This window comes from Salmo salar, chromosome ssa13 (assembly GCF_905237065.1).
Source record: "Salmo salar chromosome ssa13, Ssal_v3.1, whole genome shotgun sequence".
Lineage (NCBI taxonomy): Eukaryota > Metazoa > Chordata > Actinopteri > Salmoniformes > Salmonidae > Salmo > Salmo salar.
In genome coordinates, this window is record NC_059454.1 from 50137580 (window position 1) to 50149990 (window position 12411).

The 12411-nt window shown below is 41.1% G+C and overlaps 1 protein-coding gene across 5 annotated transcripts in view; it reads right to left on the reverse strand.

Annotated features, from left to right (window-relative positions):
- LOC106567375 (sterile alpha motif domain-containing protein 11) overlaps positions 1-12411 on the reverse strand; it is a 106991-nt gene that overhangs the window by 47642 nt on the left and 46938 nt on the right. For all 5 annotated transcript variants that reach the window (XM_014136541.2, XM_014136542.2, XM_014136540.2 and 2 more), the window contains one exon: positions 8852-8961. In XM_014136541.2, the coding sequence (XP_013992016.1) occupies positions 8852-8961 (110 nt within the window). The remainder of the gene's footprint in view (positions 1-8851; positions 8962-12411) is intronic.

Below are 12411 nucleotides of genomic sequence, written 5' to 3' on the forward strand. Positions count from 1 at the left end.
ACAGTTCAAACACTCATCGGTACAACACAAGACATTCAATCAGAGGTCTCTTCACAGTCCCCCGGTCAGGAATAGAGGAGGTGAAAGACACTATATATACAACAGTTTGTTGACTCCCCATCAAATTAGTGGATTCGGCTATTTCAGCCACACCCGTTGCTGACAGGTGTGTAAAATCAAGCACACAGCCATTCAATATCCATAGACAAACATTGGCAGTAGAATGGCCTTACTGAAGAGCTCAGTGACTTTCAACATGGCTCCAAAGAGTCAGTTAGTCAACTTTCTGCCCTGTTAGAGCTTCCCCGGTCAAATGTAAGTGCTGTTATTGTGAAGTGGAAAGGTCTAGGAGCAACAACGGCTCAGCCGCAAAGTGGTAGGCCACACAAGCTCACAGAACGGGACCGGCGAGTGATGAAGCACGTAGTGCAGTAATATGTGTCTGTCCTCAGTTGCAACACTCACTACCGAGTTCCAAACTGTGTCTGGAAGCAAAGTCAGCACAATAACATTTCGTCGGGAGCTTCATGAAATGGGTTTCCATGGTCGAGTAGCCACACACAAGCCTAAGATCACCATGTACAATGCCAAGTGTTGGCTGGAGTGGTGTAAAACTTGCCGCCATTGGACTCAGGAGCAGTGGAAACAAGTTCTCTGGAGTGATGAATCACGCTTCACCATCTGGCATTCCGACAGACAAATCTAGGTTTGGCGAATGCCAGGAGAACGCTACCTGTCCGAATGCATAGTGCCAACTGTAAAGTTTGGTGGAGGAGGAATAATGCTCTGGGGCTGTTGTTCATGGTTCGGGCTAGGCCCCTTAGTTACAGTGAAGGCAAATCTTATAGACCATTCTGTGCTTCCAACTTTGTGGCAACAGTTTGGGGAAGGAGCGAGAGAGAGAGAGAGAGAGAGAGAGAGAGAGAGAGAGAGAGATGAATAAAGGGTGAGAGTGAGCGACATAGAGAGAAGAAGAGAGAGAAGAGAGAGAGATTAATAAAGGGTGAGAGTGAGAGACATAGAGAGAAGAAGAGCGAGAGAGACAGAGAGAGAGAGAGAGAGAGAGAGAGAGAGAGAGAGATGAATAAAGGGTGAGAGTGAGAGACATAGAGAGAAGAAGAGCGAGAGAGACAGAGAGAGACAGAGAGAGAGAGAGAGAGAGAGAGAGAGAGAGAGAGATGAATAAAGGGTGAGAGTGAGCGACAGAGAGAAGAAGAGAGAGAAGAGAGAGAGATGAATAAAGGGTGAGAGTGAGACATAGAGAGAAGAAGAGCGAGAGAGACAGAGAGAGAGAGAGAGAGAGAGAGAGAGATGAATAAAGGGTGAGAGTGAGAGACATAGAGAGAAGAAGAGCGAGAGAGACAGAGAGAGAGAGAGAGAGAGAGAGAGAGAGAGAGAGAGAGAGAGAGGTGGAAGAAAGCAAGCCTGTGCATGAAAGTGTGATTGGAGTGGTAGAGTTGGCGTCTTGGAGGCCTTTGTTTGGTTTTGTGGAGGAGAGGAGAGGAAACCTGGTGTCGGAGAGAGGAGGTTCACTAATGATCCCCCTGTTTGATGTTTCCTCTCCGGGCATGAGGAGATTCACTCTCTACCCCTCCCCGGAGATAGAGACAGAGAGAGAGATAGCGAGAGAGACAGAGAAAGAGAGAGAGAGAGAGATTTTCTCTTTCTCCATGGTACTTGAATGAAATACGGGAGCTCCTGTCTTCCCCTCCTTTCTCCCATCTCTATTCCAACCATTGGCCTTTACAGTGTCTAAATGCACAACCATAAGACTTTTGATTATTTTACACAAGATTTATCAAACCTTTAATACAGTAGCCTATATCAGACCTAAACCTTCCATTGCACACGCACACACACACTTTCATTTGGGCCGACTTCACAGAAGACAGTGTCTCTTCTGAGCCATTGCCTGAGGGTCAGGGATTTTAAGGCGGAAAGCTTTTAAAGCCAATTAAATGGTGCTTCTTAAAGCGTTGGCGCTTCCATTTAACACCGAAACCCGCCTTAAACCCATCAAGCTCTCATAGTCTCACTGTAGAATCAGACATCCAAACCCTTGTCCATAAATGCCCTAGCAAAACCCAAGCCTACTTGATTGTAATAGCGCTCACTGTTGCCCCCTAATGGCCGGTTTTGACGTCATCTGCTGATGTCCTGCTTACCTGGACTGACGTCTAATTTTGCAGTAAATCTTGAGTGACCTGGCTGCTTAAACCAGTCTGAGCTTTGTTAGCGCAAACGCTAAGTCCTTAACTCCCAACACCAATGCTAATAACCACAGTTTCTACTTTGCTCCTGCTAGTCTTTTACCTGTATAACCCCTCAGGCTAAACATTGCTAACTGCTAACAGATTAGCCAAAGTTGCTATTTTCTCCTGCTAACTACTCTCCTACCTGGGGATCAATGATGTTTAGTGCTAAGGACATTGCAATGGCTTCTATCTGGCTCATGTTTTTCCCTCACTCAAACTAAAGATATTTTGTTACCATTTGCATCTCCTGTCTGGCGCACCAGTTAGCTAGCAAGTTTCCCCTTAGTCCTTCATCCAAAACTGCCAGAATCCTTTTTTGCCCCCTGCCCAACCGGGTTTACACTAGTTAACTCCTACTTGGAAGAATGAGGGATGAGAATGGAGAGAGAGAAAGAAAAATCTAGCCTAGCCACCTCACTCGTCTACCACAGAGGCAGTCAAGAAACCACAGGGACATCCCTTACTCTCTTTCCCTCTCTCTGCCTCTTCTCCTCTCCTCCTTCCATCCTCATCCCTTCTTTCTATCTATCTATCTTTCTTTCTTTCTTCCTCTTCTCTTTTTCTCTCTTTTCTTCCCATGGAGGGCCGCTGACAGCTCAGAAAGCAAGACTCCTTAATTCCTCCTCTTATTCCGTTAATCTGTCATCTTTATCAGGCTGGGGAAGAGGTGGGCCGGGAGTCGCGGCCTCCCGATCAATCTCAACATTACAGCTGACAGAATGGTGCTAATAACTTATTGATCCCTCTCTGTTCGCCGGGCCTCCGCCGGTGCTGAAAGCCCCTCATTGATTGGCTACGGACCGAGGGGGGAGGGAGGAAGGGAGGGAGAGAGGGAGGGAGAGGAGCTTCCGTTCATACTGAGGGAGGATGCACCACTGCCGCCATTGCTGCTACACACACGCAAGGACACACACACACACACACACACACACACACACACACACACACACACACACACACACACACACACTGTTCCTCTCTCCCATAGCGCAACCCCAGGGCAGCAGAGATGGAAAGAGAGAGAGGGGAGAGAGGAGCGAGAGAGAGCGAGACAGAGAGCGAGAGAGAGGGGAGATAGAGAGAGGGAGAGGGAAGGGAAAGAGGGAGAGAGAGGGGGAGAAAAGGATAGAGAAGAAGATAGGTAGGGAGCAGCAAAGCAAAGGGAGAGATGGATAGAGATTAGGGAGTGAGATGATTGAAGAGGAAAAATAAAGCTAGAATAACCCATTCATTTATAGAAGAGGGCTGGGTGCACTCACTGTATATCAGTGATCTGTGTGTGTGTGTGTGTGTGTGTGTGTGTGTGTGTGTGTGTGTGTGTGTGTGTGTGTGTGTGTGTGTGTGTGTGTGTGAGATTGTTTAATAGGAGTGTGATGGACCAAGATGGTACTAACGCTCCCTTTGAGGCTAATAATACCCTGTTAAAAATAAATCCTCCCTTTCAAACACACACAAAAAAGCTATACAAAAACACCTTATCCGCCAGTTAGTCTCTCTGGTCTGACCGCAGAGCCACGGTTTAGTTTCCACAGGCAGCCAGACGCTTAGCCCGGCGCCCCTGCTCTCTCCCCGTCCTCCCCTCCCTCCCTCCCTCCCTCCCTCCCACAGCCCCAGAGTAGCCAGGGGCCTGGGAGGCGGAGGGAGGGAGAGGAGGGAGAGGAGAGGACGAGAGAGGGGATTCAGCCCTCCTGTCTGTCCCTCATATTTAATTAACGGCCCACTCCGGCACGGAGACGGCTCAGCAGCCTGCTTCCCTTTCCAATGACCCCCCTCTCACACACACACACACACACACACACACACACACACACACACACACACACACACACACACACACACACACACACACACACACACACACACACACACACACACACACACACACACACACACACACACACTCTCTCAAACACACAGACACGCACAAACACACACACATACACACACAGTGCCGCCCGCCGCCACAGCTGCCCTCCCCTGATACCAGCACCACGCTCATTCATCTCTCTCTCTCTCTCCAAACTTTTCTTGTGGCACACTGCCTCCCGCCCTCTCTCTCTCTCCCTCCTTCCCGCTCTCGTTCTCTCTATTTCTCTAACCACAGGCCTGCTATGGAAGTTAGACAGTGGGGAGTGAGCTCAATACAGTTTTTTACAATCACTTCGGCACTAATTTCGGAACCTTGATGTCATTTTTCAAAACTCTAGACACAAAACTCACAACCAATGATCAAAATGCAAATTTTGCAAAACTCTAACACGTTTTCCAGTTGCTTGGATACAATACACATAAAGCTAAGATCATTTGTTCATTGAACTAAAATCATCTGTTCAAAATGACACAACTTAACATCAAAGTATTACCATTTCAAAATACAATTCACACATTACATCTGAGATGACTGTCTATTCATTTCATTACACTGATCTAACTATCAATTGATACAACTGATCAAAATGATAAGTAACTGTTGCATTACTCTTAATGCATAGTTTTATGGAAACTGACAAACAATATTCCATGTTTAGATCATGAAAGTTTCAGGATAACGAGATCCATTGACACCACTTACTGTGGAATGTGAACCAATTGGACTACATTATCTATGGATGTAATATTTCATCATCTTTATTTATCAGACACTGTTTCTATGGTTCCATGTACCACTTTTCCAGACCATGTTTTCAGATTTGACATTACTGTACACTCACTGGCCACTTTATTAGGTACACCTAACTAGTACTGGGTAGGACACCCTTTTGCCTCCACAACAGCCTGAATTATTCACGGTGTTGTACGTTAAGAGATGCCCTTCGGCACACCACTGTTTTAAACAGCTGTTATTTGATCATTTGTGGCCTTTCTGTTCGCTTGAATGAGTCTGGACATTCTCCTCTGACCTCTCTCATTAACAAGGTGTTTTGCCCACAGAATTGCCACTCACTTCTTATCGCACCATTCTCTGTAGACTGTAGAGACTGTAGTGCGTAAAAATCCCAGGAGGGCAGCTGTTTCTGAGATGCTGGAATCACCATGTGTGGCATCAGCAATCATACCACGGTCAAAGTTGCTTAGATTACTCATCTTGCCTGTTCTAATGTTTGGTCGAACAACATCTAAAGGTCTCTTCTCTATATCCTCTATATATTGAGTTGCAGGCAGCCACCTGATTCGCTGTTCGAATGTAACCTTCCTTGATGAGCTAAATCAGGTCTGTAGAGCTGATGGCATGACCTATGTCATTGTGTGGGATAATGTCAGGTTCCACCATGCTCAAATGGTGCAAGCATGGTTTCAGGCCCATCCACAATTTACCACCCTGTACTTACCCCCATACTCTCCTTTCCTTAACCCGATTGAGACATTTTTCTCCACATGGAGGTGGAAGGTATACGATAGGCGCCCTCACGAACAAGCCACCCTTCTCTAGGCCATGGATGACGCATGCAATGACATCACAGCAGACCATTGTCGGGCCTGGATTCACCATGCCCGAAGATTCTTCCCAAGATGTTTGGCTAATGAAAACATCCATTGTGATGTGGATGAAAACCTGTGGCCAAATCCACAATCCACAACCAAATCCATCAATCTTTTGTTTTGGTTTTTACAGTAAGCCAGGTGAGGAACACTGCAGTTCACCTTTAACTGTTTTTTCTTTTTTTGTAGCTAATCATTTTAGCTTTGATTCAAAGAAACCTATACTGTGATTTTATTGTATTTCATCAATACATTTCATATTTTGTTCAAGGATTCCACTGTGTCTGTAGTATTCTCTCTACTAGTCCTTTTACAGTGATGTATTTACGTGTAGTAGCATAATGAAACATGTATCACATATTTTGTACTACAATATTTAATGATTGTACGAACAACTACACAGTGAAACTATAGGTATCTTGTGTGTGGGTGATCTAAATGAATGTTCCTATGGTATTTAATGAAAAATAAGTTATTTGAACCAATGATTCTGCAAGTGCAAGGTTTCTTCAAAGATATGAATGCACAATGCAATGTTTTGAACATTGGACAGCCTGTGTTACAAGTGATGACCGTTTTGTGTTTTGTGTCTAGAGTTTTGAAAAATGACCACAAGGTTCTGAAATTAGTGCCAAACTGATTGTTAAAAACTGTAATAGACTTGACGTTACAACAGAACATAAAGCAGTTAGCACTACACTAAAGTATGTAACAGAACTACAGCACTAGTGTTAGGAGTAGTGTTTGTCTGCGGGTGCATCCCAAAAGGCACCCTATTCCCTATATAGTGTGCTACTTTGACCAGGGCCCGTAGGGACATTTGGGATCTGCTATGATATTGGAGAAATCCCACCACAGCCACAGTCACCATTGAAGTAGTTTATATAGAAACTAGTAACATCATGACATATAAGTACTTTGGAGAAAACGATTCAAAATGATTCAAAAGTTCATATCATGTGTCAGGTATTAAAACTGTTATATGACACAAATTATCAGTGTGTGTGTGCGTGTGCGTGCGTGCGTGTGCATGTACACATTTGTGTTTGTTTGTGTGTGCGTTAGATGTGCACATACACCCATGTGTGTGTGTGTGTGTGTACGCACACGCACTACTGTGTATGTGTGTGTCTCTCTCTCTAATTTATCTGGCAGACAGAATGTGAGCCAGTGGCTGATGGGATTGGACTTGTTTACAGACACGTAGCGAGCCGCTTAGCCACCCTGTTAAATCTCCCTTTAATGCTCAAACTGACAGTTTTTAGGCCCAGCCCCCCTCCGGCGCTTGCTGCACCGCACTCATCCCCCCTCCCCCTCGTCCTCCTCCCCCTACCCTCCCTCATCGCTTTGTGTCTTTCTCCATTAAGATTACCATTCACAGGCTAATTTCTCCATTAGGCTTAGCAGCTGATTAGACAGGTCTTTTTGGGAAATCTGTCCCAAACATGGGTCTAAAGACATTGGGCAGCTGAGACTTTATCACCCCTCGTCGCCCACCCATATGAGGGGGGATAAACAGACATCCCTCCGCCCCCTCATTCCTCTGTATTATGTACCGTATGGGCAATTAAGCTTCTAGACGGATGAGACCAGAGAGATACAGTAGAAGACGAGGTGTTGGATTTGGGGTGTGATCATGCCACATGTATGCCCCTCTGACTAATGGGATGAAGAAGAACAGAACGTCCACAGGGGGTAATGCTCTCCCCTCTGAACAATGTACCACTTGAACATGGTAAGGGTACTGCTTTATGGGTTCCATCTGTGGTTGATCAACTTTGTTGGTAACACTTTACAAGTTTGTAGTGACTATTTAGAGAAAACCAAACTATGAATTACAGCTTCTCCTGGCCCATAGACTATTTTCAGGCTGAGGATCCACCTAACATCTTAGACATCTTATATTGTAAAATCCTGAACTTCTTGTGACAAACTCTATTTAACCAAAACTGTTTTAGCTCGGCTAAACCTAGATTTAACCCACAAACCAACGGGTCCCTACCAACCCAACATTTGGGAGATAGTTTGGAATGAAAGAGCATTTAGAGTGTAATAAGTATACAGTATGTCCCTACAGTATAAATTGCCCTTCCAGACACCTTCGTCCATCAAAACACTAGGGGACTTCAGACACGGCTAATCCCTATTAGTGGTAGTTTATTTAATGTCTACTAAATAGAACCATCTATCTTTAGAAAAATTACACAACTTTTTTTGCCCCTGAGTTGCGCAGCGGTCTAAGGTACTGCATCTCAGTGCAAGGGGCATCACTACATACCCTGGTTCGATTCCAGACTGTATCACAACCGGCTGTGATTGGGAGTCCCATAGGGCAGCGGACAATTGGCCCAGTGTCGTCCGGGTTAGGGTTTGGCCGGGGTAGGCCATCAATGTAAATAATAATTTGTTCTTAACTGACTTTCCTAGTTAAATAAAGGTTATATAAAAAATGTAAATGACTCAATATACCTTTGATGAAATGCATACGTATGCATACATGGGCACAGATCACAATATACAACGACAAGCTATCACCAGAACACAACAGCTAAAGTATCTAAATACCAATCCACTCTATCACTTCATGTTACACAGAAATATTACACAAGTATCTACCTGAAAGTATAAAGTTCCAACATTCAGTCTGATTCAGAACTAAAACTGATGAAACAGTGGCTGGTGTTATTAGGGTGTTTAACTGTTGGGCTGTAAACTGTCAGAAGGCTCTTACTGTAGCTTAACACACACCATGGTTCCTTTACGCCCATGAAACTGGATTAATGGCAAACAAAGCTATTTATTTAGTGGAAATTTAAAACAGGGGGCTAAGGAAAAACCTGGAGTGCAATAGAACAGGCAAACGAGAACCTTAAGTAATCGACTTGAGAGACACCTTCAGGAATCAGTAATAAGCTTACAGTAAATTCCCCAATCAAACAAATTACAGCAAATTAAGGGACTAATGCATAATGGTGATGAATTACTCATGTTGATGTAAAGAAAACGTAACCTTATTGCAAATTGGTGAAATACAGGGAGAAAAACTAAGAAATACACAGACATATAGAAACACACACAACACCCAAACCCCCATCCCAGGTCTTGTAGTATCTTACCTGTGTGTCCTGTGTTGGTGCTGAGGTCAGTGGCTGGCTGGTCCTCGGGCATGCCGTGCTGTCTTGTGTGGTGGAGGTTGGAGATGATTTTAGAGAGGTCACTGTCACGACTGAAACACACAGAGTCAGGGGGTTAGCAACTCACACACACAGCTTTATATGACACGTTATTAAGACGCAACAATGCACAAACACATAGTAACAAAGGATAGCAAAAAGCACACAAAACGTGAACCATGATGAACCAGTGATGCCGAAACGTTGGTAAATACCCATTAAATGACTGGGAGTTGATATATAGAGTGTGGAACTCTCTTTATTTTGATAGTAAAAAGACACAACATAACATAACACAACACAACATAACATAACACAAAATAACATAACACAAAACATAACATAACACAGCATAACATAACACAACACAACATAACATAACACAACATAACACAATATAACATAACACAAAACATAACATAACACAACATAACATAACACAATATAACATAACACAACACAACATAACACAATATAACATAACACAAAACATAACATAACACAACATAACATAACACAATATAACATAACACAAAACATAACATAACACAACATAACACAATATAACATAACACAAAACATAACATAACACAGCATAACATAACACAACATAACATTACACAACATAACACATAACATAACACAACATAACGCAATTTAACATAACACAAAACATAACATAACACAGCATAACATAACACAACATAACATTATACAACATAACACATAACATAACACAACATAAAGCAATTTAACATAACACATAACATAACACAACATAACACAATATAACATAACACAAAACATAACATAACATAACACAATATAACATAACACAAAATAACATAACACAGCATAACACATAACATAACACAACATAACACAATATAACATAACACAACATAACACACAACATAACACAATATAACATAACACAACATAACACATAACATAACACAACATAACACAATATAACATAACACAAAACATAACATAAGACAACATAACACAATATAACATAACACAAAACATAACATAACACAACATAACATTACACAACATAACACATAACATAACACAACGTAACACAATATAACATAACACAAAACATAACATAACACAGCATAACATAACACAACACAACATAACACAACATAACACATTATAACATAACACAAAACATAACATAACACAACATAACATAACACAATATAACATAACACAACACAACACAATATAACATAACACAAAACATAACATAACACAACATGACACAATATAACATAACACAAAACATAACATAACACAGCATAACATAACACAACATAACATTACACAACATAACACATAACATAACACAACATAACGCAATTTAACATAACACAAAACATAACATAACACAACATAAGGCAATTTAACATAACACATAACATAACACAACATAACACAATATAACATAACACAAAACATAACATAACACAATATAACATAACACAAAACATAACATAATACAGCATAACACATAACATAACACAACATAACACAATATAACATAACACAACATAACACACAACATAACACAATATAACATAACACAACATAACACATAACACAAAACATAACATAAGACAACTTAACACAATATAACATAACATAAAACATAACATAACACAACATAACATTACACAACATAACACATAACATAACATAACACAATATAACATAACACAACATAACACAATATAACATAACACAAAACATAACATAAGACAACTTAACACAATATAACATAACATAAAACATAACATAACATAACACAACATAACATTACACAACATAACATAACATAACACAGCATAACATAACACAACATAACATTACACAACATAACACAACATAACATAACACAATATAACACATAACATAAGACAACCTAAGATAACAAAACATAACACAACATAACACAATATAACATAACACAAAACATAACATAACACAGCATAACAAAACACAACATAACACAACATAACACAATATAACATAACACAACATAACACATAACACATAACATAACACAACATAACACAATATAACAAAACACACAACATAACATAACACAACATAACACAATATAACATAACACAAAACATAACATAACACAACATAACATTACACAACATAACACAATATAACATAACACAAAACATAACATAACACAGCATAACATAACACAACATAACATTACACAACATAACATTACACAACATTACATAACACAATATAACACATAACATAAGACAACCTAAGATAACAAAACATAACATAACACAACATAACATAACATAATATAACATTACATGGCTACTGTAAATTAAACATGTCACATGACAACTCAAAACTGCTCAAAACTATCTGGCAAACTTTGTCCTCAAAACTAAAATCTATTACAGAATTATGAAATATAGAAAAACATAATGTAGACCAGAGGTCACCAACCTTTTCTGAGTCAAGATCACTTTCTGAGTCAAAATGCAAGCTGAGATCTATCGCTCAGATTTTTTAAAACAAAAACATAAGCCTATGCAACATTAACCAATTAAAAACAGAATTGCCCTGCCAATGTTGTTCTTCTCAGACAATTTTGAAATTATATATTTTTTAAAATAGGTATATGATCACACTGGTAATAGATCATTTACCCTGAGCATCCTGACCGTTGCATCACCGCCTGGTATGACAACTGCTCGGCATCTGACCATAAAGCGCTACATGGGGTAATGCATACGGCCCAGTACATCACTGGGGCCAAGCTTCCTGCAATCCAGGACCTATATAATCGGCGGTGTCAGAGGAAAGCCCATAAAATTGTCAGAGACTCCAGTCACCCGAGTCATAGACTGTTTTCTCTGCTACCGCATAGTAAGCGGTACCGGAGCGCCAAGTCTAGGACCAAAAGGCTCCTTAACAGCTTCTACCCCCAAGCCATATGACTGCTGAACAATTAATCAAATGGCCACCGGACTATTACATTGACCACTGGACATTTTGTACACTGCTGCTACTCGCTGGTTATTATCTACGCATAGTCACTTCACCCCCTACCGACATGTACAAATTACCTCAACTAACCTGTACCCCCTGCACACTGACTCGGTACCGGTATCTCCTGTATATAGCCTCGTTATTGTTATGTTATTGTGTTACTTTTTATTAATTTTATATTCTACTTTAGTTTATTTGGTAAATACTTTCTTAACTCTTCTTGAACGGCACTGTTGGTTAAGGACTTGTAAGTATTTCATGGTAAGGTCTACACTTGTTGTGCATATGACAAATAAAGTTTGATTTGATTTGTTGTATTAGCCTACTTGCGAGGCACAGCTGAGCGAGCATAATAATTTGATTCAATTTTTTTTACTGGACGGATGGCCGCCATTTGATGGTCAGTCTGGGGGGAGGGAGCAGCAGTGAGGCTGCCACTCACCCGACTTACCGTCCCTCAG